Source organism: Grammomys surdaster, unplaced genomic scaffold, assembly GCF_004785775.1.
Source record: "Grammomys surdaster isolate TR1022 unplaced genomic scaffold, NIH_TR_1.0 216, whole genome shotgun sequence".
NCBI classification, from domain to species: Eukaryota; Metazoa; Chordata; class Mammalia; order Rodentia; family Muridae; genus Grammomys; species Grammomys surdaster.
In genome coordinates, this window is record NW_021604661.1 from 861432 (window position 1) to 887696 (window position 26265).

The following is a 26265-nucleotide window of genomic DNA, read 5'->3' on the forward strand; positions in this document are numbered from 1 at the left end:
CTAATGAAAACAGACAGGAAAGAGAGGCAACTTAAGAGAGTAGCAGAAAGGAGGGGGCAGTTTTTCTGGGACAGTTTCACAGAGACAGGTTGCAGGTGAAGACAGAACATGCCAGAGAATGAGAAGGAGCTGGAAGACTAGAACATATTGCCAAGTTAGTATGAAGCCAACCAGAGCAATTCAATCAGAAGCTAAAAGAAGTCAGTTTGAACCAATCAGTGTGGAGAGGAGTTTGAGCCAGAACAACTGAATTAACCAGCCAGCCAGAATTCAGAAAGAGCTAGAAAGGGTAAACTTATTTAGCAGTAAGTCTCTGAGATGACAATTACTTTTGGCAAATAAAAGTTATTTTTACAAAAGATGAATGAGAAAGCGAACACGGGTTTTAGGAGGGTTTAGAGGGAGGAAAGAAAAGGGAGGGTGATTTAATTATATTATAATATCAATACATAAAAATTATTTTTAAATAAAAATATTATCAACATAAGATTCTCAATAAAGATGAATTTTCTTCAATTGTCAGGAGAGTAGAGCTCATATCCGTTTGGCTAACCTTTTGTATTTAGCAATGATCCAAGTGGCATTTAATTAGTGACTAAAGTTCAAGAAATTCTACTACTGAAATGCTAAAATAATTATTGAAATAATTCTTTGAATGTATATGGCTTTTTTCTTCTCTACTAAGAACTGAGATGTTACTTCCAGAACTCATTAAAGTTTGAACATTCTTGGGTGATGAGGAAATCAAGATACTACCTTCTTTTGTAGATTGGATCACCTTTTCAATTCAACTGCATTTTGATGGATCTGACCAATTTTTGTAGAACATTGTTTGTACTTTCAAGGAGCTCTGATTCTTACAAGGTAGAGCGAAAAAAGATATAGACAACCTATATAATTTTAAGAGAGTAATAATTGGATAAAGAGATAGATATTAGCTAAAATAAGGGTACTAATTACAATCGGGATTGTCAGAGAAAGGTCTGAGAGGTATTTGAGCAAATAGCTGAATGATAAGAAGTTACTCCATGTAATAGTTTAAGAGAAATGTTCTAGGCTAGTGGTTCTTACCTTCCTAATGCCGCAACCTTTTAACTGTTTCTCATGTTGTGGTGATCCCTGATCATAAAATTATCTTCATTGCTCCTTCCTACCTGTAATTTTGCTACTGCTATGAATCATAATATAAATATAGTTATGTGGCCCCTGTGGGTCTTGTGTGCCACAGGTTGAGAACCACTGTTGTACAGCAAGAAATAAACTGAAAATCTGGGAGTATTAAAGTTGTTTGTACATAGATATTAATTCAGTAACAGCCTACAGTTATCCTCTTTTCTACAACTAACTTTTGTTTTCTTCTGGCATTTGTCTTACTAAAGTAACAGAACATTCAAGATGAAAAATAAAAAGAAGATACGGTAGAAAATATTGACACAGTTGTCAAAGAAAATGCAAAATGCAAAAAACTCCTAACTCAAAACATCCAGGAAATCCAGGACACAATGAGAAGATCAAACCTAAGGATAATAGGTATAGATGAGAATGAAGATTCCCAACTTAAAGGGCCAGTAAATATCTTCAACAAAATTATTGAGGAAAACTTCCCTAACCTAAAGAACAAGATGCCCATAAACATACAAGAAGCCTACAGAACACCAAATAGACTAGACCAGAAAAGAAATACCTCCCGTCACATAATAATCAAAACATCAGATGCACAAAACAAAGAAAAAATACTAAAAGCAGTAAGGGAAAAAGGTCAAGTAACATATAAAGGCAGACCTATAAGAATTACACCAGACTTCTCACCAGAGACTATAAAAGCCAGAAGAGCCTGGACGGACATCATACAGACACTAAGAGAACACAATTGCCAGCCCAGATTACTATACCCAGCAAAACTCTCAATCACTATAGATGGTGAAACCAAGATATTCCATGACAAAACCAAATTTGCACAATATCTTCCCACAAACCCAGCACTTCAAAGGATAATTGATGGAAAATGCCAACACAAGGAGGGAAACTACAACCTAGGAAAAGCAAGTAAGTAATCTTCCAACAACCCCCAAAAAAGATACAAACATAACTTTACCTCTAATAACAAAAATAACAGGAAGCAACAATCATTTTTCCTTAATATCTCTTAACATCAATGGTCTCAATTCCCCAATAAAAAGACGCAGACTATCAGACTGGATACACAAACAAGACCCAGAATTTTGCTGCATACAAGAAACGCACCTCAGTGACAAAGACAGACACTACCTCAGAATAAAAGGGTGGAAAACAATTTTTCAAGCCAATGGTCCCAAGAAACAAGCTGGAGTAGCCATTCTAATATCAAATAAAATCGACTTTCATCCAAAATTAATCAAAAAAGATAAGGAAGGACACCTCATACTCATCAAAGGAAAAATCTACCAAGGTGAACTCTCAATTCTGAACATCTATGCTCCAAATGCAAGGGCACCTACATACATAAAAGAAACTTTACTAAAGCTCAAAACACACATTACACCTCACACAATAATAGTGGGGGATTTCAACACCCCACTGTCAGCAATGGACAGATCATGGAAACAGAAATTAAACAGAGACACTTTGAAATTAACAGAAGTTATGAACCAAATGGACTTAACAGACATCTATAGAACATTTCATCCTAAAACAAAAGAATATACCTTTTTCTCAGCACCTCATGGTACCTTCTCCAAAATAGACCATATAATTGGTCACAAAACAAGCCTCTACAGATACAAAAAGATTGAAATAATCCCTTGCATCTTATCAGATCACCACGGACTAAGACTGGTCTTTAATATTGACAAAAACAATGGAAAACCCACGTACACATGGAAACTGAACAACTCTCTACTCAATGATGACTTGGTCAAGGAAGAAATAAAGAAAGAAATAAAAGACTTTTTAGAATTCAATGAAAATGAGGACACATCATACCAAAACTTGTGGGACTCCATGAAGGCAGTGCTAAGAGGAAAGCTCATAGCTCTAAGTGCCTACAAAAAGAAACTGGAAAGAGCACACACTAACAAGTTGACTGCACAACTAAAAGCTCTAGAACAAAAAGAAGCAAATACACCCAGGAGGAGTAGAAGGCAGGAAATAATCAAACTCAGGGCTGAAATCAACCAAATAGAAACAGAAAGAACAATACAAAATATCAATAAAACCAGGAGTTGGTTCTTTGAGAAAATCAACAAGATAGATAAACCCTTAGCCAGATTAACCAGAGGGCACAGAGACAGTATCCAAATTAATAAAATCAGAACTGAAAAGGGAGACATAACAACAGAAACTGAAGAAATTAAAAAAATCATCAGATCCTACTACAAAGGACTATACTCAACAAAACTGGAAAACCTGGATGAAATGGACAATTTCCTAGACAGATACCAGGTACCGAAGTTAAACCAGGAGCAGATAAACCATCTAAATAGTCCCATAACCCCTCAGGAAATAGCAGCAGTCATCAAAAGCCTCCCCACTAAAAAAAGCCCAGGACCAGATGGTTTTAGTGCTGAATTCTTTCAGACCTTCAAGGAAGACCTAATACCAATTCTCTTCAAACTATTCCACAAAGTAGAGACAGAAGGAACACTACCCAATTCGTTCTATGAAGCTACAATTACACTCATACCCAAACCCCACAAGGACCCGACAAAGAAAGAGAACTTCAGACCAATCTCCCTTATGAACATCGATGCAAAAATACTCAATAAAATTCTAGCAAACCGAATCCAAGACCACATCAAAACAATCATCCATCATGATCAAGTAGGTTTTATCCCAGGAATGCAGGGATGGTTCAATATTCGGAAATCCATCAATGTAATCCACTATATAAACAAACTTAAAGAAAAAAACCACATGATCATCTCACTAGATGCTGAGAAAGCATTTGACAAAATTCAACATCCCTTCATGATAAAAGTCTTGGAAAGATCAGGAATTCAAGGACCCTACCTAAACATAGTAAAAGCAATTTACAGCAAACCAGTAGCCAACATCAAGCTAAATGGAGAGAAACTTGAAGCAATCCCACTAAGATCAGGGACTAGACAAGGTTGCCCACTCTCCCCCTACCTATTCAATATAGTACTGGAAGTCTTAGCCAGAGCAATTAGACAGCAAAAAGAAGTCAAAGGGATACAAATAGGAAAGGAAGAAGTCAAAATATCACTATTTGCAGATGATATGATAGTATACTTAAGTGACCCCCAAACTTCAACCAGAGAACTCCTAAACCTGATAAACAACTTCAGCAAAGTGGCTGGTTATAAAATCAACTCAAACAAATCAGTAGCCTTCCTCTACATGAAAGATAAACAGACTGAAAAAGAAATTAGGGAAATGACACCCTTCACAATAGTTGCAAATAATATAAAATACCTTGGTGTGAATCTAACCAAGCAAGTGAAAGACCTGTATGACAAGAACTTCAAGTCCCTGAAGAAAGAAATTGAAGAAGATCTCAGAAGATGGAAAGATCTCCCATGCTCATGGACTGGCAGGATTAATATAATAAAAATGGCCATCTTGCCAAAAGCAATCTACAGATTCAATGCAATTCCCATTAAAATCCCAACTCAATTCTTCACAGAGTTAGAAAAGGAAATTCTCAAATTCATATGGAATAACAAAAAACCCAGGATAGCGAAAACTATTCTCAACAATAAAAGAACTTCTGGAGGAATCACCATCCCTGACCTCAAGCTGTACTACAGAGCAATAGTGATAAAAACTACCTGGTATTGGTACAGAGACAGGCAGGAAGATCAATGGAATAGAATTGAAGACCCAGAAATGAACCCACACACCTATGGTCACTTGATCTTTGACAAAGGAGCTAAAACTGTCCAGTGGAAAAAGGACAGCATTTTCAACAAATGGTGCTGGTTCAACTGGAAGACAACATGTAGAAGAATGAAAATTGATCCATTCTTATCCCCTTGTACAAAGCTCAAGTCTATGTGGATAAAGGACCTCCACATAAAACCAGATACACTGAAACTAATAGAAGAGAAGGTGGGGAAAAGCCTCGAATACTTGGGCACAGGGGAAAAGTTCCTGAACAGAACTCCAATGGCATATGCTCTAAGATCGAGAATTGACAAATGGGACTTCATAAAATTGCAAAGTTTCTGTAAGGCAAAGGACACTGTCAATAGGACAAAACGACAACCAACAAATTGGGAAAAGATCTTTACCAATCCTTCATCTGATAGAGGGCTAATATCCAATATATACAAAGAACTCAAGAAATTAGACTCCAGACAACCAAATTACCCTATTAAAAAATGGGGTATAGAGCTTAACAAAGAATTTTCAACGGAAGAAACTCGAATGGCCGAGAAGCATCTAAAGAAATGTTCAGCATCCTTAGTCGTCAGGGAAATGCAAATCAAAACAACCCTGAGATTCCATCTCACACCAGTCAGAATTGCTAAGATTAAAAACTCAGGTGATAGTAGATGCTGGCGAGGGTGTGGAGAAAGAGGAACACTCCTCCATTGTTGGTGGGACTGCAAGATGGTGCAACCACTTTGGAAATCAGTGTGGCGGTTCCTCAGAAAATTGGACATAGCATTACCCGAGGATCCAGCTATACCACTCCTAGGCATATACCCAGAAGATGCTCGAACATATAACAAGGACATATGCTCAACTATGTTCATAGCAGCCTTATTTATAATAGCCAGGAGCTGGAAAGAACCCAGATGTCCTTCAACTGAGGAATGGATTCAAAAAATGTGGTATATTTACACAATGGAGTATTACTCAGCTATTAAAAACAATGAATTCGAGAGGTTCCTAGGTAAATGGATGGAACTAGAAATTATCATCCTGAGTGAGGTAAGCCAATCACAAAAGAAGACACATGGTATTCACTCACTGATTATTGGATATTAGCCCAGAACCTTGAAATGCCCAAGATGCAACTCACAGGCCACATGAAGCCCATAAAGAAGGAAGACCAAGTGAGGGTGATTCGGTCCTTCTTAGAAGGAGCAACAAAATACTCAAGGGAGCAAATATGGAGACAAAGTGAGGGACAGAAACTGAAGGAGGGGCCGTCTCAAGACCACCCCACCTGAGTATCTATCCCATGTGCAATCACCAAAGGTAGATGCTGATGTGGAAGACAGGAAGTGCATGCTGATAAGAGCCTGATATGGATATCTCCTCAGAGGCCTTCAAGAGTCAGACATATTCAGAGGCAGATGCTCACAACTAGCCATTGAACTGATCATGGGGTTCTCAATAGAGGAGTTAGAGTGAAGACTGAAGGAGCTGAAAGGGTTTGTGGCACCATGAGGAGAGCAACAATACCAACCAACCACAGCTCCCAGGGTCTAAACCACCAGCCTGGGAGCACTTAGGGGGGGATCCAGGGCTTCAGCTGAATATGTAAAAGTGGAGGGCCCTGCTGGGCATAGGTGGAAGAAGAGAACCTTGACCTCATGAAGGCTGGATGCCCCAGGGGGTGGGAATTTTGAGGGTGGGGAGGTGGGAGTGGGGGGGTGTAGATAGAGGTTACATCCACAGAGAAGAAGGAGGAGGGGCGAGGGGATTGGGGGTTCCGAGGGGGTGGTGGGGGATGGGGTAAGGGGACAACATAGGAAATGTAAATAAATCATCCAATAAAAAAAAAATTAAGACATCTAAAAGTTGGATGTCTAACACTGTTAAGACAATAATAGTCCCCAAAGTGATCCACATATTTAATGCAATCCCTTTCAAAGCAAGTTCGCAGAAATGAAAACATTGGTTCTAAAATTTGAATGGAATACAATGGATCCTTAATACTCAAAACAATTGGAAACAGAATTCAAGAATGTATCAAAAATATTAGCCTCTGTAATCAAAATTAGGTTTACTCTTAGAGATATTGAGATGGTTCAACATATAAAATTCAATAAACATAATCCACAACATAAATAAACTAAAGGACATAAACCACTGAATCATCTCATTAAGTGCAGAAAAGTCCTAGTTGACTAGATGACAAAGTTTAATATCCCTCAATGATAAAAGTCCTGAAGAATCTAAGGATACAAAGGATTTATCTCAACAATAATAAAAGCAGTGTACAAGAAGTCCACAGCCAACATCAACCTGAATCCTGAGAAACTCAAAGCATTTTCACTAAAATCAGGAATAAGACAAGGTTGCCCACTCTCCTGACTCCTGTTCAACAGAGTACTTAAAGTCTTAGCTAGAACAATAAGACCAGTGAAGGAGATAAAAGGAATACAAATAAGAAAGGAAAAAGCCAAGGTATCTTTGTTTTTAGATGATGTTTCTATACGTAAAAGACCTTAAAGATGTCACCAGAAACCTACAGCTGATAAATACATTCAGCAAAATAGCAAGATACAAAATTAACATACAAAAATTAGCAGTCTTCCTATATATAAATGACAAGTATACTGAGAAAGAATTCAGAGAAACAATACCTTTCACAACTGCCTCAACAATATCTTGGAATACTCAAAAGAAGTGATATTTTATACAATCAAAACTTTAAGGCACTGAAAAGAAAAACTGAAAGAGACAATAGAAGATGAAAAACCTTCCCATGTTCATGGATTGGCAGAATTAATATTGTGAAAACAGCCATCTTGCCAAAAAGCAGCTATAGATTTAATACAATCCCCATCAAAATGTCAATACAATTCTTCAGAGAAATTGAAAAACAATCATAAATTTCATAAGGGAAACATAAAAGTCCCAGGAGAGCCAAAAAGTGCTGAATAACAAAAGTTTTAGAGCTATCACTATATCAGATTTCATATCCTTTTTTTTGGTTGTTGCTTTTCGAGACAGGGTTTCTTCTGTGTAGCTCTGGCTGTCCTGGAACTCACTCTGTAGACCAGGCTGGCCTCAAACTCAGAAATCCGTCTGCCTCTGCCTCCCAAGTGCTGGGATTAAAGGCGTGTGCCACCACTGCCCGGCCAGATTTCATATCCTATTATAGACTCATTGATCAACAGATTAAATTGCTGATTCACAAATAAACACACCTGAGTTTTGATAAAGAATCCACTAATGCTCATTAGAGAAAAGATAATTGATCAAATTAGATAGCTACCTGTAGAAGAATGAGACTTTTGAGCATCGTTTTTCATGTTGCACAAAAGGCAACTCCAAATGGATTTAGAAACAATATAAGTACTATTACCCTGAACCTGATAGAGAAGATATGAGGGAGTATATCTGAATTCACTGGTATAGGAAAGGACTTTCTGAACAAGACCATGATAATACAGGCATTAAGACTAACAATTAATAAATAAATGGAGCCTCATGAAACTAAACAGTGTTTTTACAGCAAAGGACACAATGAATTGATTAATGAGGCAATCTACAGAATGGGAGAAATCTTATCAGATTTCTATAGAAGTTTGGATGAGAATGTTCTGTATACACACATTTGAATATTTGGTCCCCAATTGGTGGAACTGTTGGGAAGGAATAGGTGTTACCTTGTTAGGAGAGATGTATCACTGGAGATGGGATTTGAGGTTTCAACAGATTTGTGCCATTCCCAGTGCACACTCTGTCTCCTGCTTGCAGTTTAGATGTGGGCTGTGTGTGTCAGGAGGATCACAAGTTTGAGGCTACCTTTGGTTATTTAATAAAACCTGCCTCAAAAAGAGCAATATTGCAATCTTCCTGTATGTAAGGAAGTCACTTGACTATGATATTATGATGCACAGAAAAGAGCAAATCAGAAAAATGAGGCAAGGAGATAGGAGTCTGGAACTACAGTAGCAACAACTAAAAAAACAAAACAAAACAAAACAAATCTCTATCCACTTCTTGCATCTACTCTTCTGTTTTCTCCCCAGTAGATCTCAACTACATGAGGCCTGTACAAAAATGAGAAGAAATACACAATGTTTCTCTCTAACCAAAAAGGGAAGAAAAATTAGCATATCCAGAATATATAAAAAAAATAACCTAACAAACACAGAATAAAAAGTCTTAAAAGGAAGCCAGGTAGTGGTAGCATATGCCTTTAATCCTAGCACTAAGGAAGCAGAGGCAGGTGGATCTCCAAGTTCAAGGCCAGACTGGTCTACATGAGTTCCAGGACAGCAAGCGAGTATAGATAGAAACTCTGTCTTAAAAGAAAAAGAAGAGGAGGAAAAGGAGAAGGAGATGATGCTGAGCAAGGAAACAATTATAATACATTGTGAAAAGAACTACAAATCTGTAAGAAAATTTTTGAAAAGAAATAATTGAAAGAATGAACAGATAGCTCAAAGAAAATGAACAAAGGGTCAACAAATATATAAAACAAAGAAACAAACACCACCTTTAGTTATAGAACTTAAATGGTTCATAATATCCACTGACTATAAGAATGTAAGGGAAAACAAATTTCTCACACACTATTCATAAACTGATCCTTTTGAAACATAGTTGGACACTATCAATATGTATCTTGTATACAATCTTCAACTCAACAAGTTTTCCTATTCTAGAGAGACATTTTCTGGCAAAATAGACATAAAAGATTATTGCAAAGATTTTCAATGCAATAAAAAAAAACCTTAAGAACAACCAAAATGTCAAACATAGAAAGGAATAAACACTATGATTCTACAGAATAGTTTGCAACAAGCAAACTATATATGTGTGTGTGTGTGTGTGTGTGTGTGTGTGTGTGTGTGTGTGTGTGTATAGTTGCATGAGCACAATGAAAAGAAAATATGCTCAGAAAGTATCAGGTCTAAGGAATTTTGGCTTTCTCTAGTTTTTTAGTCTCAGTCAATGGTAATTACATTTATATAATTTTGAAAAAAGAGCTGGGTGGTGGTGGCGCACACTTTTAATCCCAGCACTTGGGAGGCAGAGGCAGGTGGATTTCTGAGTTCGAGGCCAGCCTGGTCTACAGAGTGAGTTCTAGGATAGCCAGGGCTACACAGAGAAACCCTGTCTCAAAAAACCTAAAAAAAAAAAAAAGAAGAAAAAGAAAAAACTCAACATTATTGTTACGTACATTATATAAACCAGCACTTTAATCATTATATTATTCCAAAATCATCATTATTTTAGGATTTGTTTCTTATATATGTAACATTCAATGAGGGTCATTTCAGTCTTCTGTCAATACTTTAAGGGAACTGATTCCAGAATGTCCTTCTCCATCAACCATTATTGTATTTGTATATACTCCATGACCCTCATCATTTACTTTGAATGTAAACAGTTGTACTATATAAGTTAGAGGAAGACGGAAAGAAGAGTATGTACATGTTCAATGCAGATGTAATTTTTTCCACATGCTTTTGATCTATGGAGGAAACAATGGGTATGGAATGCTCAGCTATGGAGAGCTGATGGTATATACCTTTGTAAGAAATGAATTGATTAACATAGAACATTAAAAATATAGATAAGAGTCAAATAAGCAAGAGAGGAAATGAGTTTGCTGAAGTGAAACATAAATAGTACCAAAACCAGACAACAGCTAATTATAAGAGAACTATACTACAATGGAGGACTTGCCATGAATAAGGAACTGAAGGCCTAATGCTGGGTATAAGCATAATCTCTAATTCTTACAACTTATGGGGATACAGATAACTGCTATTTTACAGAGCAAGAAAACATGGTTCAGAAAAAAATAAATATCTAGCTTAAGGTTGAGACCTGTGTTTATTGCAGGCTGTTTTCTCTTAGATTTAGGATTGAAATTGAGCTAAAGGGAACTCTTTTGATCTAGCTCAATATGCTAACATGTTCTTACTATACTCAGCATCCTTGAAGCATGCTCCCAAGCTGTCTTGCTCATCGAGACTGGCATTCTCCTCCTCTTCACTCTCGTTTTTCCAGTATGCTGGCCTCTTAATGGGCCGCTTCCCTGGGGTGCGCTGGGAAGCAGGACTATTAGATACAGTGCCCAGCCCACTGCTGGAGCTCCCACTGCTTCGGTCTTGCCCTCCAGTCCACCAAGCCTGCAGACTGGAGGTAGCTGGTGAGGATGATGAGGACTGCAGGTTGGCCATACACAACATGCCCTGGATGGCCTCTTGAGTGCTGGGGGAGGCTGGGGCCTCACTGTAAAGGACAAAGGAGAAACACTGGGGAAGTTATTGTAGCAAGAAGAAACCAACTGTTAGAACACTCAGGAAGAATATAGCTATGGCAATTAAGGTGTTACAAAGGAGAGAACCATCCATGGTTAAGAATGAAGATAATACTAAAATCTGTTTTCATGAAAAGCTAGTTTTGCCTCAAGTCTCTCTAAAGACAAGCAATGAAGAGAGGTAGAATCCTCTTTTCATCTATGGTGATTATTTCTTTTTTTTTTTTATTAACAATTCTCTTTCTATGACTCTCCCTGACCCATTTCCAAAGTATTTAAAATTGATTCTTTCTCAAGTCTACATATCCTGTCACTGCCAGCTCTGAAGATTCTAAGGACAGTTTTCACATTCACATTATTCTTTCAGCATAAATATTCTTGTTGTCTGTTTACTTGGTTAAGTAATGGGCATGGTGGTACAAGCCTGTAATATCAGCACTCATTTGGAGGCAAGGCAAAAGTACTAGGAGTTCCAGACCAGCCTGGGCTAAATAAAGAGACCCTGTCTCAAAAACCCAAAACAAATAAAAATGCTCAAAAAATAATTAGTTGGCCTAGCCCTTTGGGTGGTACTCTTTTGATAGCCTGGAAAATGAAGATTACTCACGTGAGGGCAGCATAGTCAGGTCCCCCCACCTGCCTGCTGGCCTTAAGTAGATCAAGAATTCCACCAGCTCCACTCCCATTCCCAAGCTTGCTTTCAACCCCTTCCACCATGTCCTCATCTGTTGTATAGTCCTCCTGTTAAGGAAAGAAAATACTGCCTCAATTGTACAGGGCAGGTCTGGTAAGTTTCCAATACAGGGTTGACATTGTGAGTCTTAACATCTTAAATGTAGACCATCTATTATGCAGTACATTTATCATTCCATTTTAATCTATAGCATCTTTGTAAAGCGCTATGATTCCTATTTGACAGATAAGTAATCTAGGGAACAATGAAGTAAAAAAATGTATGAAGGGACACATCATAAACTTCAAATACATACTCTCTTTGCTAAGTGATACTGCCTTTTATTTTAATACTTAAAAGTATTTAACTAAATTATAATTTTCCATTTACATGCTGGTCACAACTTAGTGTGCAATTTGATTTTTATTAGGACAGAAATTGAATCCAGGTCTTTACACAGGCTAAGCAAATGCTCTACGGTGAAGAATATCCACAGTCTAGCATTCAATATTTATATTTCAGAGATTAAATGCATAGTACGTTTTCCCTTTTCCAGATCCAGGACATATTCCTACCTCAATGTCAAACTCAACTTCTCCAGGTTCACGAATTCGGTTGGGGTCAGAGCAAGGTTTTGCACGGGGCAACTTCCGGGGAAATTCTAAAATACAATGCAATATATTAGTATGAAGCTAGGGTTATGCACACCATTAATCCCAGCATTTGGGAGGCAGAGGAAGTTGCATATCTGAGTTCGAGGCCAGCCTGGTCTACAGAGTTAGTTCCAGGACAGCCAGGGCTACAGAGAAACCCTGTCTTAAAAAGAAAAACAAACAAACAAACAAACAAACAAACACTGCATTTTTCTCTGAAGTAATGGCCACCAACAAATAATAATTCAAAGAGATGAGGAGCTGACTGAGAAAAATAAAAAACCTCTCATACTGTAGCTTGGTACATCCAATAGCCATCACGTTCAAACCTAAAACAAGTATGAAATGGCAGGACAGGTAAAAAATAAAACAGAAACATACTTGATCTCATTAACAGGTTCGCCTTTTCCTTTCCCAATCTCTCATCAATCTGCAGCTCATCATCTGAATCCATGTCAAATTCATCTCCCATGACCTGTTCTGCTACCAGTCTTGTACTGTCTACCTTCTTTGCAATTTTGGCTCTCCGAGACTTGGATATGCTCTTCACCCTCTTCGTACTAGAAAAATGAGAATAAGACCATAAAATGAGTCATGGCAGGGCTAATGAATCAATGGTAGAATACATACTTAACATATCCAAATCTCTAGCCTCAATCCCTACTCATTACTTTTCCTCAAAATTAATTCTCCTCTAAGTTATTATGCAATGTAATCCTCATCAAAATGCAGTTTATTTTTGTAAAAATTGGCATGTACATGAATACCATATTTACATCATTTCTACTAAGCCCCTCCTTCATGTCCCCCTACTCCATCTCAAATTCATAACCTTTTCTTGTTGCTTATGTTATAATAATAACTTACACATACATAACCCACACACACATAAATAGAGTCTACTGATCCATAGTGTTGCTTGTATGTTTAGGTATTTAGGGCTGGTCTCATGGGATTGGATAACCTATCTGGGTCCTCATTCCTGAAGAAGAATGATTCTCATTTTCCTGTAGCTCTTCATATAGGCTTGAGATCTTGTGTGACTGCCCCCATTCATGGTGGGATGACAATTGCTGTGGCCATCACACAAGTCTTGTTTAGGTGATCATATTAAAATTAAATTCTAGCCGGGCAGTGGTGGCGCACGCCTTTAATCCCAGCACTTGGGAGGCAGAGGCAGGTGGATTTCTGAGTTCGAGGCCAGCCTGGTCTACAGAGTGAGTTCCAGGGCAGCCAGGACTACACAGAGAGACCCTGTCTCGAAAAACCAAAAAAAAAAAAAAATTAAATTCTAAAAAATTACTACAAAAATAAATGATCAACTGTTTTCAGAACCAACAAATGCATTGTGTTTGTGTATGGTACTATCAAAAAACAAAACTTGACATGTAAAGGAAGGGCCCAAAATAGGTAATACTTCTTAAAAAAAAACAGCACTAAAGTACTTAAATGACTTAGTTTCAAAACTGATAAAGTAATTAGGTACTATATGATATTGGCATAAGAATAAACGTATATGCTGGGAATGCAGGTGTATGCCTCTAATCCCAATGCTTTGGAAGCAGAGGCAGGCAGATCTCTGTGAGTTTGAGGCCTGTCTGGTCTATGTAACAAGATCCAGGGCAGCCAGCATTATATGGTAACACATTATTCTAAGACACTGTCCCCCAGGTGGTGGTGGCTCACACCTATATTCCTAACACTCAGGAGGCAGAAGCAGGGAGATCTCTGAGTTCAAGGTTATCCTGGTCTACACATCAAGTTCCAAGACAGCCAGGAGTACACAGAAACTCTGTCTTAGAACAAAACAAAACAACAATGTTTCTTAAAAATAAACTAATAAATAAAGGAATGTATTTAGGTAGATAAATGGAACAACATTAAGAATCCAGAATACACAATTAAATATGGTCACTTTACTTTTGGCATAGGTGCCAAGGCAACTGTTAGGAGAAAAGGATATTTCTTTTACCAAAGGATGTTGAGTTAACTGGTTATCTACAACAAATAAATGGACTATTACCCGCACTTTGCATATAAAAATAATACAAAATGTATCACAGATGAAAATGTAAAAGCAAAACCTATAAAACTACTAGAAGGAAGCATAGGAAAATATCTTTGTGACCTAGGATGAAGCAAGCTAAAAACTTCTGGGGGTAATCACCATCCCTGACCTCAAGTTGTACTACAGAGCAATAGTGATAAAAACTGCATGGTATTGGTGTAGAAATAGACACACTGATCAACAAAATAGAATTAAAGACCCGGAAATAAAACCACACACTTACGCACACTTGATCTTTGAAAAAGAAGCCAAAAATATACAATGGAAAAAAGAAAGCATCTTAAATAAATAGTGCTAGTCTAACTGGCTGGCTGTATGTAGAAAAATGGAAATAGATCTATATTTGTCACCTTACACAAAGCTCAAGTCCAAGTGTATCAAGGACCTCAACATAAAACTAGATACACTGAATCTAATAGAAGAGAAAGTGGGAAAGAGCCTTAAACTCATTTGCACGGGGGAAATTTCCTAAACAGAACTCCAATGGCTCAGACTCTAAGATTAAGATTGATAAATGGGACTTCATGAAACTGAAAAGCTTCTGTGAGGCAAAAGACATAGTCAATAGGATGCCAGTAATTAAGATAACTTGAAATCAAACAAAAGATCCAAATACACATTTCTCCACAGGTAATATGCAAATAACCACAATCAGATACACAAAAATATATTCTATGCCATTAGTCAATAGGAAAATCCAAACCCAAAGAATAGTAAGATACGGTATAGCATACCTATCATCCCAGTACACCAGAGACGGAGGCAGAAGGATGGTGAATTTGAAGTTAGCCTAGGCTAACAAAGAAAGAGTCTATGTCCAAAACAAAAAGAAATCTGACTAGTTTTAATAACATGGGTACATCTGTAACAGCACATTATGCTAAGTGAAACAAATCATACAGAAAAAGAAAATGCATGATCTTATTTTTATCTCGTATCTATAAAAAAAACAAACAGAAATTTGTTTAAGGGTACAGTGGTAGTTATGAAGGATAAGGTGAGATGGAACAGATATTGGTTAAGAGGTACAGAGTTACACAGTTATGTAGTATGAGTAAGTTCTAGAGGTCTTACTTGTGGCAGGAATTTCCCTGTCCAATCTATTTATATATAATAGTGCAGCAGGAGGCCTTTGATTGGACAGGAAAAGGAGAGGCTGAGCTAAGAATTGCAGAGAAAGAGAGATGGAGAGGAGAGAGAGAGAGAGAGGGAGGGAGGGAGGGCGAGAGAGAGAGAGAGAGAGAGAGAGAGAGGGAGGAGCCAAGACGGAGATGGAGGGACAGGATGATTCAGAACCAGCATGTCTTTGAACAGCCACAGGTAGTTTTAAATAGCTTATAAGGTTAGAATAACTGGGACAACTTGTCTAATCTAGTTGAGCAGCTTGTATCATTTATCAATTGAACCAGAAATTATTGTGTGGGCATCTTGTGATTTAAGAATTGTTGATATATAAATCTGACTTGTTAATTATAAGCTTCAAGAGTTTTGTTTTACTGGGATACTAGAATGTGGGCTGGCCGACCAGGAGGGTTATGACTGAGAGGGTATGGGTGGCACTGAGGTAGTAAATTGGAGCTGGGAAGGCTGCACGGGAAGAGCCGTGGGGGCAGAGGAGATAATGAGTGGACAAGCCCACAGCAGCACCAACTCACATGCTACAACTGCTCCAGCACCATAAAGCTGTGGGGGCTAGCTAGAGACAAAGGCAGTGGGAGCACAACAGGGCAGAGAATTGGCAGCAATCGTGTGGGAAACCTGCAGTACTGTTTTTTAATACCTCCCACAATAGGTGGTGAACCAATGTGTTGGGCAAGAATTCACTAAAAATTTAAGATTATTAGTCTAAGAGTTAGAGTCTTTTTTTGTTGTTGTTGTTAAAGTGAGTAGCTGGGTAGCACTAAAACGAGTCATGTGAACTCAAGCGTGGGAATTGAAACAAAGCAGCTCTGAGACAGAAGGAGAATGAAGTTGCCTACTTCTTAGAGCAGAGATTAATTGAACTGCGAATTTGTAAAAATGGGATTGTTTGCTTTTAGGAAAGAGTTATATACAGATTCCATACAAATCATGTGTGAAATTTTGCCCATGGTTCAGAACTAGGATAGGGAAAATTAGTCATTAACTCTAAGTAGAGAGTGCCGTGTTAATGATGCCTGTACACTTGAAAACTTCTAACTCTATAGATATTTTAATTATTTTGAGGCTGGTAATCATTTCACACTGTAGACATAACTATAAAATATTTTGGGATTAGGGATGTAGTTCAATGGTACAGTACTTTGTCTAGTATGCATGAGGTTCTGGGTTCCATCCCCAACAGCCAAAACCAAAAATAACTGAAACAAAAAAACCCATAATATTTATTTCAAAACAACAACATACAAAACTGGATGGATGGCTCAGCAATTAAGAGCAGTTGCTGCTCTTGTGGAGGACTTAAGTTTGGATCCTAGCACCCATGCCAGATAACTCACAACAATCTGTAACTCTAGCTCCAAGGGACCTTCACTGATACCAGTGCGAACACACACACACACACACACACACACACACACACACACACATGCATGCACTCACCATTTAAAAAAACATACAATGAGCCTAGCATGGATGGTGGTATACTTCTGTACGCCTAGCACTTGGGAGGTGGAGGCAGAAGAATCAGGAGTTCAAGGTTAATTTCAGCTATAGTTCAATGTTGTGGCCTGCTTGAACTACAAGAGACTCTAAAAAAATATTTTAAAATGGGAGAAACAATGCCAAAACTACACATGACTAGTAAATAATGAAGGGAAACATACAGACAAACACTATCACCAACATCAAAATAACAGGAATAAACAATTAATATTAAACATTAATATCTAACAATATCAATGGACTCAATTCCCCCAATAAAAAGACACAATCTAACAGAATATACATGAAAACAGGAAGGATCTATCCTTCTGAAGCACAGAAGAAACACACCTCAATAACAAAGATAGACAGTACCTCAGAATACAGGGCTTGAAAAAGGTTTTCTAAGAAACGAACCCAAGAAGCAAGTTGGAGTAACCATTCTAGTATCTAGTAAAATAGACTTTCAACCAAAATTAATAAAAAGAAATAGGGAAAGATACTTTATACTCACCAACAGAAAAATTCACCAAGATAACTTCTCAATTCAGTACATCTATGTCTCAAATGTACCCACATTTGTAAAAGAAACATTAGTAAAGCTTAAATCACACATCGAACCTCATACATCAATGGTGGGAGATTTCAACACCCCAATCTCACAAAAGGACAGGTCATCCAGACAGAAACTAAGGAGAGAAATAATGAAACTTACTGCTGTTATGAATTAAATGGACCTAACAGATATCTACAGCACATTTCACCCAAACACAAAATAATATACCTTCTTCTAAGCCTCTCTCAGTACATTCTCCAAAATGACCATATATTCAGTCACAAAGCAAGTCTCAACAGAAAGAAGAAAATTAAAATAATCCCCTGTATCTTATCAGACCAACATGGATTAAAGCTGGATTTAAACAACAAAAGAAACAACAAAAAGTCTTCACGCTCAGGGAAACAGAACAATTTTCTACTCAATGATCACTGGGTTGGAGAAGAAAAAAAGAAATTAAAGACTTTCTAGAACTCGACAAAAATGAAGGCACAACATACACAAACTTATGGGAAACAAGGAAAGGAGAACTAAGAAGAAAATTCATAGCACTAAGTACCTTCATAAAGAAATTAGAGATTTCTCATACTAGCAACTTAACAGTATACCTGAAAGCTCTAGAACAAAAGAAGCAAACATATCCAAGATAAATAGACATCAGGAAATAATCAAACTGAGAGCTAAAATCAATCAATTAGAAACTAAGAGAACAATACAAAGAATACAGAAATCAAGAATTTGTTCTTTGAGGGAATCAACAAGACATACAAAACTAACTCTAAGGAAGAGGGAGAATAGCCAAATTAACAAAATCAGAAATGAAAAGGGGGACATAACAACAAACACTGAGGAAATCCAAAGTATCAATAGCTCTTATTTCAAAAACCAGCACTCTATAAAATTGGAAAATCAAAAATGGACAATTTTCTTGATAGGTATCACTTTCCAAAGTTAAATCAAGATAAGGTAAATAATTTAATTGACCTATAGCCCCTAAGGAAACAACCAGTCATTAAAAGTTTCCCACCAAAAAAAAGGCCAGAGTCAGATGGTTTTAGTGAAGAATTAGACCAGACTTTCAAAGATGATTTAATGCCAATACTTCTCAAATTATTTCACAAAATAGAAACAGAAGGAACATTGCCAAAGTCATTCTACGAGGCCATAGTTACCTTGACACCTAAACCACATAAAGACTCAACAAAGAAATAATTTCAGACCAACTTTCCTCATAAACATTGATGCAAAAATACTCAATAGAAATACTTGCAAACCAAAGCCAAGAACAAATCAAAAACATCATCCACCATAATCAAGTAGGCTTCATCCCAGGGTTGTAGGGATGTTTCAATATGCAAAAATCCACCAATGTAATCTACCATATAAACAAACTGAAAGAAAAAAATCACATGGTCATTTTATTAGATGCTGAAAAATCTTTGACAAATTCTATCACCACTTCATCATAAAAGTCTTAGAGAGATAAGGGATACAAGGCACATATTTGAACATTATTAGGCAATATATGATAAGCCAATAGCCAACATCAACTTAAACGGAAAGAAACTTAAAGCAATTCCATTAAAATCAGGGAAAGGACAAGGCTGCCCACTCTATCCATATCTATTCAATAAAGTGCATTAAGTTCTAGCTAAACAATAAGAAAACTAAAGGAGATCAACAGGATACAAACTGGAAAAAAAAGAAGTCGAAGTATCGCCATTCCCTGATGATATGATAGTATATGTAAGTAATCCCAAAAATTCTACTAGGGAACTCCTACAGCTGATACAAAAACAAAAAATCAGTAGTCCTCCTATATACAAACAATAAAGGAGCTAAGAAAGAAATCATGGCAACAATACTCTTCACAATAGTCACAAATAATATAAAATATCTTGGTGTAATTCTAATCAAAAAAGTATGACACAAATTTCAAGTCTTTGAAGAAAGAAACTGAAGAAGGTATCAGAAGATGGAAAGATCTTCTATGCTCATGGATAGGCAGCAATGACATAGTGAAAATTGTCACCTTACCAAAAGCAATCTACAGATTCAATGCAATCCCCATCAAAATTCCAATTCAATTCTTTACAGATCTTGAAAGAAAAATTCTCAACTTCATATGGAAAAACAAAAAAACCAAAATAGCTAAAACAATCCTGAACAATAAAACAAGTTTTGGAAGTATCATTATCCCTGACTTCAAAAGCTGTACTACAGAGCAATAGTAATAAAAAACACACGGTACTGGTATAGAAACAGATAGATCAATGGAATCTAATTGAAGACCCAGAAATAAACTCACACACCTATAGACACTTGAGTTTTGACAGAGAAGTCAAAACAATAAAATGGAACAAGTGGTGCTTCAACAAATGGTGCTAGTGTAACTGGATATTAGTATATAGAAAAATGCAAATAGATTCATATCTATTATCCTGCACAAAACTCGAGTTCAAGTGAATCAAAGACCACAACATAAAAACAGATACACTGAAAATGATAGAAGACAAAGTGGGGAACTCATTGGCACAGGAAACCAACAACTTAGGTACTAAGATCAACAATTAATAAATGAGACCTCATGAAACTGAAAAGCTTCTGTAAGGCAGAGGGTACCATCAGTGGGACAAAATGGCAACCTTAACAATGGGTAAAGAACTTCACCAACACTACATTCAACAGACGGCTGATATCCAAAATATATAAAGAACTCAAGAAATTAGACATCAACAAACCAAATAACTCAATTAAAAACAGGATACAGAGCCAAACAGAGAATTTTCAACAGAGGAGTTGCTAATGGTCAAGAAGAACTTAAAAAAAAGGTTCAACGCTGTTACCCATCAGGGAAATACAAATCAAAATTACTCTGAGATTCCATCTTACATCAGAATGGCTAAGATCAAAAACTCAAGCGAAAGCTCATGCTGTCAAGGATGTGGAGCAAGGGGAACTACTCCATTGCTGGTGAGAGTGCAAACTTGAACAACCACTTTGGAAATCAATTTGGTGGTTTCTCAGAAAGTTGGAAATAGCTCTACCTCAAGACCCAGCTATCCACTCCTAGGCACATATACCCAAAATAAGTTCTACCATACCACAAGGACATTTGCTCAACTATGTTCATAGCAGCTTTATTCCTAATAGCTAGAAACTGAAAACAACTTAGATGTCCCTCAACTTGAAGAATGGATAAAGGAAATGTGGTACATTTAACAATGGAATATTTCTCAGCAATTAAAAACAATGACAGCATGAAATTCACAGGCAAATAGATGGAACTAGAAAAAAATCATCCTGAGTGGTAACCCAGACCCAGAAAGACACTCACAGTATATACTCACTTATAAGTGGTACTAGACTAGCTATAAAATACAGAATAACCATGCTACAATCTACAGACCATACAAAGCTAAATAACAAGGAGAACCCAAGGGAGGATGGTTGATTCTCATTGAGAAGGAGAAATAAAATTGGGGGGGGGAGTGGGAGAGGGAACAAGAGGATTCAAGTCTGGTGAGGATAGGGGGAGAGAGAACTGGGATGGGCGGTGGGGCATCTCTTGGACAAGGTAGAAAGTTAGGACAATGGAAACGCCCAGGGTAACTCTAGGTAAGACTCCTAGCAATAGGGGATATGGAACATAAAATGGTTATCTTCTGTAAGCAAGCAAGACTTCTAGTGTAGGGAGGGGAACACCAACCTGGCCACAAAACCTTAGACCCACAATTTGTCTTGCCTATAAGATGTGCATGGATAAAGTTGGAGCAGAAATTGAAGGAATGGCCAACCAATGACTGCCTAACTTGAGATCCATAACATGAGAGTCCACTCCTTACACTATTAATGGTATTCTGCTATACTTACAGACAGAAGCCTATCATAACTGTCATCTGAGAGGCTTCACCCATCATTCAAACATTAGGTGGAGCTCAGGGACTCTTGTGGAACATGGGGAGGAAGGATTAAACAGGCCAGAGAGGTCAAGGACATCACAAGAAAACCTAAACAATCAACTAACCTAGGCCCATAGATGCTCACACAGACTGAACCACCAACCAGGCAGCATGCAAGTGACAGACCTAGGCCCACTACACAGATGTAACAGACAGGCAGCTTGGTCTTCATGTGAGTTGCCTAAGAGCAGGAGCAGGGGCTATCTCTGACTACACTGTCTGCCACTAGATCACTTTTCCCTAACTGGACTGCCTTGTCTAGCCCCAACAGGAGAAGATACACCTAGTCCTACTGCAATTTGTATGATAAGGCAGGCTGATATCCATGGGAGGCCTCTCCTTTTTTGAAGAGAAAGGAAAAGGGAGATGGGAGGAGAGGTGGGACTGGGAGGAAAAGAGGGAGGGGAAGGTACTATTGGGTTTAAAGTACTTAATTAATGAGAAAAATACTATCAAGTTCATTTTTAGTACATGTAGAATAAATATTTATAGTCATTATTGTTGGTATCAGGCCTGAACTCAGTGATGTCACATCTAGGTGACCCTACATCATTGTCAAGGCAACCGCTATACACTCCCAGAATCCACCTTGCTACCTCACCTTTACCTGGGAAAAGGCTACGTCACCACCCATATAAATAGGCAGAACTCCCTGACCTTGCTCTCTTTTCTATCTGCCATCTTCTCACGTTTCTCTCCCCACCTTTGCCCTCTGCCCTAAATAACTCCCCCCACCCCGAACCGTTTGGTCTGGTGTTGTCTGTTCTAAGCTGCGCATCCAAGTCTAACAATTATGCATTATTAATAAATATAAATAGTAAATTCAGAATAACAAACATTGTTAATTTTTAAAAAACCCTAAACACTAGCAGCAAAAAAAGTCAATGAAATGATTTCTAATGATACTCTGTTATAGTTGTAGACTGAAGCCTAGCGTAATTATCAGAGAGGCTTCATCCAGCAAGTTTTGGCAGCAGATGCAGTTAAACATTAGGTGGAGCTCAGGGAACCCTGCAAAAGAATCAATGGAAGAATTCAGGGAGCCAGAAGGGTCAGGAAAATAGCCCACAAGAAAATAGCTCACAGAATCAACTAATCAGAGGTCATAGAGGCTCATAGAGACTGAACCAACAATCAGGGAGACAGTCTGAACCAGGTCCTCTGTGTATATGTTATGGTTGTATAGGTTGGTGTTCTCAAGGAACAGTGGAAGCAGGAGAGGAGGCGCTGTCTCTGACTCTTTTGCCTCTTTTTTGGGACCCTTTTCCTCCTACTGAGTTGCTTCATCAAGCCTTAGTATGAGGGGAGGTCCCTAGTCTTTGTAACTTGATTTAAAAAAAAGGTGGGAAGAAATGAATCTGGAGGGGGGGTGAATGGGAGGAGAGGAAGGAGGGAAAACTGTGGTTGAGATGTATGTGAGAGAATAAAGGACGAAAAAGGACCTTATCTCTAAGTCTACTAATAAAAATGTTCAGAAAAAGCAAATCTATAGAAACAATAAGTATATTAGTAATTATTGACAGATTTGGCCTGGGACAAGAGAAAAAATGTTCTAAAATTGAACTCTAATGATAACTGGACTATTCTATAAACTTAATAAAATTCACTTAATTACACACTTGCACAGGTTAATTTATAGCATGTAAATTATACCTCAAGAAATCTTACTAATAAGTATTATCTTTAAGAGCTATTTTTATATTAGTTCAGAGAACGGGAAGAATAAATAGAAAGAAAAGAGAAACTTTTGATATCAATCAATAGGCATGGTGTTATCATTTCATCAATGGAGTAAGTTCTGCTATTCTATAGTGTAACAGGATGAATATAATTAACAATGATATCTTATATATCTCAAAGTAGTTCAAACTTTTAAAAAAATTACCAAGCCAGTCATTATCCAATATTACATTATACTTCATAAATATATAAAAAATCTGTATTAATCAAAAAATATACATACCAGGCATGGTAGCACATGCCTTTAATCTCATCAACTAGAGGCAGAGGTGGGCAGATCTCTGTGAGTTCAAGGTTAGCCGAGTCTCCATAAATAGTCCTAGGCCAGCCAAGACTGAAAAACTGACACAGTCATATTCTCTCTCTCTCTCTCTCTCTCTCTCTCTTTCTGTGTGTGTGTATGGTGTGTCTGTTTCCCTCTACAATATATGCATATATATAATGTATGTAACACATATACAAAGGGGATAGAAAACAGATCCTGTTAGATTATCCTATTAACACATGGTAAATAATTTTAGATAGTTAAAAAGAAATGTTTCTAGTAAAATCAAACACTCATATATTTAGCAAATATCTATTTTGCCAAAATGTCTTTCAGTGAGTTAGGTATTAGACTGACCTGTTTTCTAGCTCATGGAGTTAATGTAAATACAGAGTCTGTTACACAGCAAAGGCCCATTGATGACAAAGAGTACAATTAAACTGTCTGGGCCATAGTTTTCACATGTATAACATGGGAATAACTATATTAACTTTGAGAGCTGTGAGGACTAAGTAATGTATATTAATGGCTAAGATAGTTTGAAACATAGCTGCTATTTAATGACAGATACCCATTCCCTCATTTTTTAATTTTTAGTTATGAAAAACTTAAACACATACAAAAAATGTAAATGTATAATAAACTGTCACATATCTTTCATCTAGCTAAATTTCCAAATATATGACATAGAGCCAATCTCTTTACATCTACCCTTCACTACTGCAATACAGTCATACTGGAAAAAGCCCAAATATACTTCATCCATAAATATTTCTATACCCTCTCAGTTTACTTAAAAATACCTCTGGCAGCTGCTACAGGTTAATAGAAGTAGCACAAGAAGATGACTGGGGTAAGGGGTACAGAGATCTCTTTATACTGTATTTGACTAGTCATTATAATTGATTGTTTAGGACTCATAATTATCCCTTCTCCAGGAGACCTCCCAGAATCTCTGAAAACTAGCAGAGCTCAAAATTCTCTTCAATATTACTTGTAAGCAATAGGGATCTCAAATCCCAAGGGCAGCTCTGCTGCTCTCAGAATCTGCTCTTTTCCCTTAGTCTCTTGTCAGGTGAACCTAATACACTTACCCTTAGGATCTGAAGAAAAGGCTTTTCTATAAAGAGATTAGGTGTCCTTGTGTTCCTACAATAACTGCGCTGTGCACTTGATTCTTGAATTCTGCTGGATAGTGTTCTAAGATCCCAGATGATAACTGTGGGTTGCTTTTCCCTCCCTCCAACTCTCTAAATACATAAAATTTCTCCATGACATAGTCTCTAGCCACAATTACATCATTATCTTTTATTTTCATCTTTATCAATGAATTTATAAGGGTTACCATTTATTAAAAACACATAACACCATGTACTATGCCTCATAATAATGATAAACACATTAGCTGATTTAATCACCTCCAAATCCTAAAGTAAAATTTGTCTATAAAAAGATATTCTGAAAATATTAAATATTAATTTTCCACATCACATAGCCAATATATATTAGAACTGGGATTCAAACCCAGGCCTGACTGATTACCAAGATCATGATTTTATTAACAACTTTTCCTTTATTCTTCTGGAAAATGTTATTTACAATTATGAATAACTTGCTAACAAAAAAAGGCTACACACTCAAATAAACCAGATCCATGTTCTATACATCTCAATGAACATCTGTACAGTTAAGAATAGCTTTGGAGCTTCACATTGGATTTTACACTTTCACCACTAAATATTTAGGTATTTTTTTAATAATTTTTAAACCAGGTATGTTGGTACTCATAGGTAACCTCAACATCATGGAGGCTAAGTGAGGGGAATTACCTCAAGTTCAAAGCCAACCTGAGCTACATAGCAAATTCTAGGCCAGTCTAGACAAACATCTTGATGGAACATTAAGAAAATTTCACATGCCTTTGTGCTGGGGCAGACACAGAGTTGGTCTGCTCCTGTGGAGATACTGAATCCTGAGCCATCCTAGAGGAACCACTGCACTCAGAGCAGCCAGTAAGAACTCTATCTCACCCCCTAAGCCCCAGAGATACATCTAGGAGCCAGTGACATTCAGGACACACCAGCTACCCAAACCCCGCCCCTCTGGAATTCCACTTCCCTTCCACCCCTGCCTGGTCCTTTGGGCTGGGGCAGACACAGAGTTGGTCTGCTCCTGTAAAGATACTGAATCCTGAGCCATCCTAGAGGAGCCACTGCACTCAGAGCAGCCGAGGAGCTACTGCACTCAGAGTAGCAGACACCAAGGCGGTTTGCACTTGGGAGACATCATATCCGGAGCCATCCTGGAGAAACCCAGAGCAAAAGCATTTCCAGATCCAAGAGGAGGCCTGAGTCCCAGGAGTTCTTCCACCCAGGAGATTAGGATCATAAGACCACAGAGACATCTGGACTCTGAGAAGCTCTGCCACAAGCAAGATAACTGGAAATACAGACTCCAGTCTTACACAGTGAGGGCAGGTAACACTAGAGTTAATCAGATGGTGAAAGGCAAGCACAAGAACATAAGCAACAGAAACCAAAGTTTCTTGGCATCATCAGTACCCAGTTCTCCCAATATAGCAAGCCCTGAACACCCCATCACACC

The 26265-nt window shown here is 37.6% G+C and overlaps 1 protein-coding gene across 2 annotated transcripts in view; it reads right to left on the reverse strand.

Annotated features, from left to right (window-relative positions):
- The window catches only part of Phf8 (PHD finger protein 8), a 127160-nt gene that overhangs the window by 35760 nt on the left and 65135 nt on the right, over positions 1–26265 (reverse strand). For both annotated transcript variants that reach the window (XM_028772653.1, XM_028772652.1), the window contains 4 exons: positions 12830–13008; positions 12371–12456; positions 11730–11863; positions 10784–11094 (listed from right to left, as the gene is read on the reverse strand). In XM_028772653.1, the coding sequence (XP_028628486.1) occupies positions 10784–11094; positions 11730–11863; positions 12371–12456; positions 12830–13008 (710 nt within the window). The remainder of the gene's footprint in view (positions 1–10783; positions 11095–11729; positions 11864–12370; positions 12457–12829; positions 13009–26265) is intronic.